This window comes from Chrysochloris asiatica, unplaced genomic scaffold (assembly GCF_000296735.1).
Source record: "Chrysochloris asiatica unplaced genomic scaffold, ChrAsi1.0 scaffold00257, whole genome shotgun sequence".
Taxonomy (NCBI): domain Eukaryota; kingdom Metazoa; phylum Chordata; class Mammalia; order Afrosoricida; family Chrysochloridae; genus Chrysochloris; species Chrysochloris asiatica.
This window is the reverse complement of record NW_006408775.1, coordinates 141,976-148,775: the sequence shown is the minus strand read 5'-3', so window position 1 is coordinate 148,775 and position 6,800 is coordinate 141,976. Positions and strand designations below refer to the sequence as shown.

At 50.2% G+C, this 6,800-nt stretch overlaps 1 protein-coding gene across 2 annotated transcripts in view; it reads right to left on the bottom strand.

The window, feature by feature from the left end:
* Positions 1 to 813: 813 nt before the first annotated feature.
* HBZ (hemoglobin, zeta) overlaps positions 814 to 6,800 on the bottom strand; it is a 24,398-nt gene continuing 18,411 nt past the window's right edge. Inside the window, exons 1-3 of one of the 2 annotated variants that reach the window (XM_006873822.1) lie at positions 1,893 to 1,987; positions 1,090 to 1,294; positions 858 to 986 (exon numbers count right to left, since the gene is read on the bottom strand). In XM_006873822.1, the coding sequence (XP_006873884.1) occupies positions 858 to 986; positions 1,090 to 1,294; positions 1,893 to 1,987 (429 nt within the window). Of the gene's footprint in view, positions 987 to 1,089; positions 1,295 to 1,892; positions 1,988 to 6,800 lie in introns of those variants that run through there. The other variant, XM_006873821.1, reaches the window with a different exon arrangement.

Genomic DNA, 6,800 nt, shown 5'->3' with positions numbered 1-6,800 from the left:
ACCCAGCCCGCCCCTGGTCTGGGGTGCTCCCATCACCGTCTCCGCCTGCTCTCGGACATAGGGACTCTACCCCTGCCCACTTGTATAGAAGTACCGCCCCGGAGTGCTCCTTGTGGCCGGCAATCCGGTCCTAGACCTGCGCTTACTGGGCGAACTCTTGGCGAGCTAGCGTGGCGGTACAACGGAGGCCGCGCGCGTCACACGTTGAACCCTTCAGAGCCACACCCCACTTGTCACTAGGCTGCACGGCGGGAACCTCGCGGTGGCCGAAGCCTGCAGGTCTCCGGTATTGGGCACAGACTCTCGCGCAGCTCGTGTGCACCTTGGCTGCGGACTTTGCAGTGGTGGTGGGAGCTGTAACTACTCCCCTCCAGATTGAAATGCCTGCCCGCGGAGCCGAACGCGCCCAGGAGATGCGCAAGCAAGGCCGGGAGCCTCTGCCTTTGGCTCGGAGGAGCAGACCCCGAATCCTGGCCCGCCCTAAACACACTGTGCAAAACCACAATCTGGGCCATTTGGGAAGGGGGAGGAAAGAGGCACAAACGCACGTGAGGATCCGGGGTCGCGGGGCTGGCCTTGAGCTGCCCTGCCCACTCTCGCGCACTTAGGGTTTTGACTGGAAGTCCCCAGGGGCGGAGACTGCTCCAAAGCCATCCTCGGGGTTACCTCCAGGGCAAGGGTGGGGGACAGGTGGCACGGGCCGGCCGGACGCATTCTTCACCTCCCCTCCCCCATCCTCCTTCCGAAATACTCAGAACGCAAGACCGGATTGGTTCAACTTCATCCATTTATTGGGGACTCAGGTTGAGGGGCGGGGAGTGGCTGCAGCGGGTCGTCCGGGGTCTGGGGGTCCTCACTCAGCGGTATTTCTCGGTCAGCACGGAGGACACGACGGACAGGAACTTGTCCCAGGCGGCGTGGGCCTCGGCCGTGAAGTCGGCGGGGAAGCGAGCGGCCATGGTCACCAGCAGGCAGTGAGACAGGAGCTGGGGGCAGAGACTGCTCAGCGCGGGGTGGGGGCTGCTCTGGCGGGGACCCCGGCCCGCTCCCTGTCTCGTCGCCACCCCGCCCACCTTGCAGCGCGCTCACCTTGAAGTTGACGGGATCCACGCGCAGGATGTAGGCGTGCAGCTCGCTCAGCTTGGACAGCGCAAGCGAGATGTTGTCGATGTTCTTGACCGCGTCGCCCACGGCAGCCACCACTTTGGAACCGTGCGCGCGCAGCTGCGCGGAGCCCGGGTGCAGGTCAAAGTGCGGGAAATAAGTCTTGGTCTGCGGGTAGCCTGCGAAGAGCCTGGAGGGCGGCGGGTTTTGAACTGGGAGCCCCCTATACTCCTGCCACGATGTGTTCTAGCTGCTTCTTCGACGCTCACGTGTTTGACTAGAGATTCTCCACTTGTCTGAGTTAGAAATGAAGCAACACCTTTGAAGACTCTCCCCCTGTCGCACACCCATTCGACCTCCCTACACTGCCTCCACTTCAGCCCCATTGTGGCTGTGTGCTTGCTAACTCCTGGGTCTCCACAGTCTGGTCTCAAAACCCACTGCCCTTTGTGTCCAGTGCGGCCACCACTTGCCTTACACCCATCTGTGCCTCTAACCCACTGTCAGTCTGTCAAAATCGGCCCCTCCTGCCATCAAGTCTACTCTCTTCAGAACTTGTGTCTTAAGGAAACTTCCCCTAGCCGGTGGTCATCTCAGATGTCTGGTCTTTAAGCATTTCAGACAGTTAAAACCTCCGAGCACTCTGAGGGAGGGGCCCAGGCCACCTCTTCATATGCAGTGACCACAGGCCAGGCACTATCCAGTCTCACTGACCCCTGTCATTGTCCTCCTCCTCCCTGGCCCCTCTTCCTCACCCAGGGTCCATTCAGACCCACTTAGTGCCTCACCTCTCCAGGGTCTCAGTGCCGATGCTGTCGGCCTGTGTAGAGATCTTCCCCCACATGGACTCCATGATGTCCCGTTCAGCCTTGGTCAGAGACATGGTGATGACTTTGTGGGAGCTGGTGGAGCTCAGGACTAGCCTCAGTGATGTTCAGTCCCCAGAGTCCCTTAAATGAAGTGGAGGGCCTAGCCAGACCCCCAGGCGGGGGAGGGGACCTTGGGATGGGGTCTCTTATCAGGTCCTGTGACATGGGCAGTGGGGCCTGGTGGTACTGTTGGCCTGAGGGACTATCACTCCTGCCACTCGCTAGGTTCTAGGGAGATAGGGGCCTTGGTCTGCTGGCCCCTGCATTGTCCCTGACCTCCCTGCCATGGAAAGAATAGTCCAGAACTACTAGGACCTCTGAGAAACACTTTGAATTGGTCACTCCATTGAATCCCCAGGAGCTTAAGCTGAATGATGTCACGTTAGACAAGCCGGGCCAGAGGCTGGGGTCCCTTTTCTTCCTCCTGGAACTCAGTGAGGAGACGCCCTGAGCTTGGGCCACACAGCCGGCTCTCTTCTGTGTTCTAGCTGCGTGGAGCCTCTGAGTCTGTGAACTTACATCTCTTTACCGTCTTAGCTTAGTTCCTCCCCACTTCTCCTAAAGCAACTAGTTCAAGGTGCTTAATACGTTCCTTTAGTTGCATAGGGTCCTGCAAAAGGCACTTTATTTTTCATCTTGATAGTAACATTCTTTTTATTTTTATTTTATTTTAACTTTTTATTGAATTCAGTCAATGTTTACAGAGCAGGTCCTCTTAAATTCATCAAATCGTATCCTGTGCTTCATTACACTGATTACAATCCCTTCCATGTGCTGACAGTTAACAGTATTTACCTCTATTCATTTAACTCTTGCATTCCTCCCTGTGTCTCTCATTACCTCCATCTTCTCTCTGTGCATTTTTTAAAAACTCTTTTTTAACTGTTTTATTTTGGATTATGTGATAGTTTACATGGGAGAACATTAGCTTTACATGTATCCTATCGTATATTGTTTCATTGCCATGGTTACAATCCCCTCCATGCCTCATCAACCATCTCTGTGCATTTTTAAAAAACTCTTTTTTAACTGTTTTATTATGGATTATGTGATAGTTTACATGGGAGAACATTAGCTTTACATGTATCCTATCGTATATCGTTTCATTGCCATGGTTACAATCCCCTCCATGCCTCATCAACCATCTCTGTGCATTTTTGTTTTTATGCATACATTTTTAGTTTATGTAACAGAACGTCTGCCATTTCAGCTGTCTTTAGTGTAGAATTCAGGGACAGTCATTATTTCCACCCTGCTGTCCAACCATCACCACTGTCCACTCCTAGTATCGCCCCAAACAGAGACTGTGCCTAGTAAACAAAAGCTCCCCAGCCCCTGAGACCCTTGATATGGGATGTAAGTGGGACCACACATGATTTGTCCTTTTGTGTCTGGTTTATTTCATTCAGTATCGTGTCTTCAGGGTTCACCAGTGTATGTATGTGTTTAAAATTTAAATAAATTATAGCCTGATTTGAACTTATAATTATATTAAGCCTGTCCTTATAGGCACATCTTTTATGGAATATACACCTTTTAAAACAGGAAGGAACATGCCTGGAAATACAAATGGGCTTTGTTGTTGTTGTTAAGTGACATCCAGTTGGTTCCAACTCAGAGTGACCCCACTGATTTCTGAGGAGCGGCTGGTGAATTTGAACCACCAACTTTGTGGTTCAAACTGACCTTGAAAGAAAGGTCCAGTGCATTATCTGACAGTGACGCTGGGACACGTGCTCATGGAAGCAGCAGTCAAGAAATCAAATGACATAGTGCATTAGGCAACACCTCTTTAAAGTGTTAAAGAATAAAGCTGTCAGTTTGAGGATTTAGGTGCACCTGACCTAAGCCATGGTATTTTCAAGTATCTCACAGGCAGGTGAAAGTTGGACAATGAATAAGGAAACCCATAGAAGAATAGATGCACTTGCGTAATGGTGTTGGAGACGAATATTAAGAGTACCATGGCCTACCAAAAGACCAAACAGCCCTGTTAGAAGTGTATCCAGCATGCTCCTTAGAAGCCAGATGGCAAGACTTCGTCTCTCATACTAGGAACATGTTATCATGAGAGGCCAGTGCGTGGAGAAGGACATAAGTGTGGTTAAATGGAGGATCAACGATAAAGAGGAAGTTCCCCAAAGAGGTGGAGTGACACAATGGCAGCACCAAGGAGCGGAAGCCGTCACAATTGTGAGGATGGGGCAGGACCCGGAAGTGTTTCGCTCTATTATGCATTGGGTCACTGTGAGTCATAGCCACCTAGAGGGTATCTAACGGCAACAACACAGGTAGGACTGTTAACAACAGCCCACTCTCTTGTTTGCTTTGCTTCTGTTTCTGCCATGCTCTCAGTGTATTCTCCCGTGCTCAAAGCAACGCGTTCCCTGTGTGTCTTCTCATTGGACACGTACGTTGTACCCACCTGACCTTGCCATACATAGCCCTTTTCTGCACCTAGGCTGCATTCCTGGCTGAGGGTCCGTCCAGGTCTGGCTGGCTGGAGACCCTCCTGGAGCTGATGTTCTCCCTGTGCCTCCTGCCATTCCCTCACCCAGGATGCCTCCGCTGCTCCTCTTCTCGGGGTGGGTTCTCAGGGGAAGAGGCAGATGACTCAGTCCTGCCCCCCACAAAGGTTGTGCTGACCCTAAGTCCCCCTGTGGACCAGATTCCACCAAGCCTGGTCAGTGTTCAGATTTATAGTTTTGTGTGTCTGTGGTAATAAATAGGTAACAAACACATGGTTGTCCTTTGTGTGGAGGTTGAACATGTTCCCACACGATGACTGATAATTGTGAGTTGTCTGGGAGTCAATTCTGACTCATGGTGATTGGATGGTGCAGAGTAGAAATCCACAAGGTTTTCAAGGCTGTGGGGACCACCCGGCCCTATCTCTCAGGTGCCTCTGAGTGGGTTTGAACCACCAACATTTTGCCTAGTTGTTGGGTGCTTTACCATGGGTGCCACCTAGGCACTCCCAAATGATGGCTAGAATTCATGATTTTTATGCAGAATTTCTTTGCTCGTTTTCATCAACTAGTTCTGTAATTTGGTTCGAGACACACACTTCTATATACACCCACAAACATAGCCACCCACTGTCATAAAGCTGATTGGACTCACAGGGAGCCCATGAGTAGAGTTGGTGCAGATCTTTATGAAAGCAGACTGTCACTTTCTTGGCGCAGCTGGTGGGGCAAGGCCAACAAGAGGGCGCAAAGCCTGGATTCATCACACCTGCCCCGAGGTGGGTAGTGAGGCTGCTCTTATCTTGGAAGAGCCTGCCTTGCTCTCTGGTCTCCCTTTCACCAGGATGAACTATGAGGGGTGCTCAGACTCACCTGGAGTCCTGGTGTGGTACTGCAGGATAATGCGCTAGACTGCAAGTCAGTTTGAGCCACAAGGTCGGAGGTTCAAACTTACCAGCCACTCATCGGATACCCTACACAGGGTCACTATGAATCAGAACCAATGCTACGGCGCTTAACAACAACAACAACAACAACAACAACAGGATCTTCTGGAGCTAGGGAAACAGGCCCCAGGGGAGAGATCAGTCAGGGGTAGGCCCAGGACCTCAAGAAAGACACCCCTGAGACCCAGGAGACAGATTTCTAGAGACCAAAAGGACCCTGGGATGGTGAGGTGATTCCACTCATGCCAACCCTATGTATGCAGAGTAGAACTGCTCCACAGGGTTTTCAAGACGGTGACCTTTCAGAAGTACATCGCCAGCCCTGTCTTCCTAGGAGCATCTGGTTGGGTTTGATCCAACAACCTTTCAGCTAGTAGTCGAAGAGTTAACGGTTCGCACCCCCCAAACTCTGTTGTAAATTTGCCTGATTGGGAGATCAATAGCATACAAGGGCTTGAGCAAATAATTAAATATGTTGAAGACAATGAGAGCCAGTATTTTCTCTGTCAGAAAAGGAAAGTTCAGATCTACAAAGGGGAAGGATTAGAAATGATCATGTGGTGTCGGAATGCAATCGGAGACACTGGTGTGAGGCTGTGGTTTTTAGTGTGTTTAGTTGGATTATGTGCCCTTGATCTGGTTCTGACTCATAGTGACCCTATCCTGCCCTCCTCACAACTGTTGTTTGAAACTATTTCAACATGCATATGAAGCAATTAAAAATGCCATCGGTTGGGCCATATGCGTTTGAGTTATAGCGTTATATTAAAAGTACCATGGACCCTCAGAGTGACATCTTTGCACTTGGACACTTCTGCAGCAGACTTACCCAGTGTAGTACATCATTACGTCATTGCATTTCTTGGCTGCTGCTCCCATGGGCATTGACTATGGATCTGAAGAAGAAAGTCCACCTTCTTCTAGTATTTGCTCAACATCCAGATTGAACAGGTATGTTGAAAGGATTCACCTCTGATACACACCTTTCCTGATTTTAATCTACACAGAATCCCGTTGGCCTATGTAGAGATTCTGCATGAGCACAACTGTTCTGGAGTTCCCATTCTTGGAATGTTATCCCTACTTTGTTATTACCCACACAGCTGAATGATTTTGCATGGCCAAAAAGCACAGGTAAACATTTCCTAAGGGACCTCATGGTGCCACGGGTTAAGCATTTTGGGAGAAAAGATCGAAGTTGTCAAAGACTTCATTTTGCTCAGATCAACCATCAACACTCATGGAAGCAGCAGTCAAGAAATCAAATGATATATTGCATTAGGCAAATCTGCTGCCCAAGACCTTTTTAAAATACTGAAGAACAAAGATGTCAGCTTGAGGACCAAGGTGCACCTGGCCCAAGTCATGGTATTTTCGATAACCTCATATGCGTGCAAAAGCTGGACAGTGAC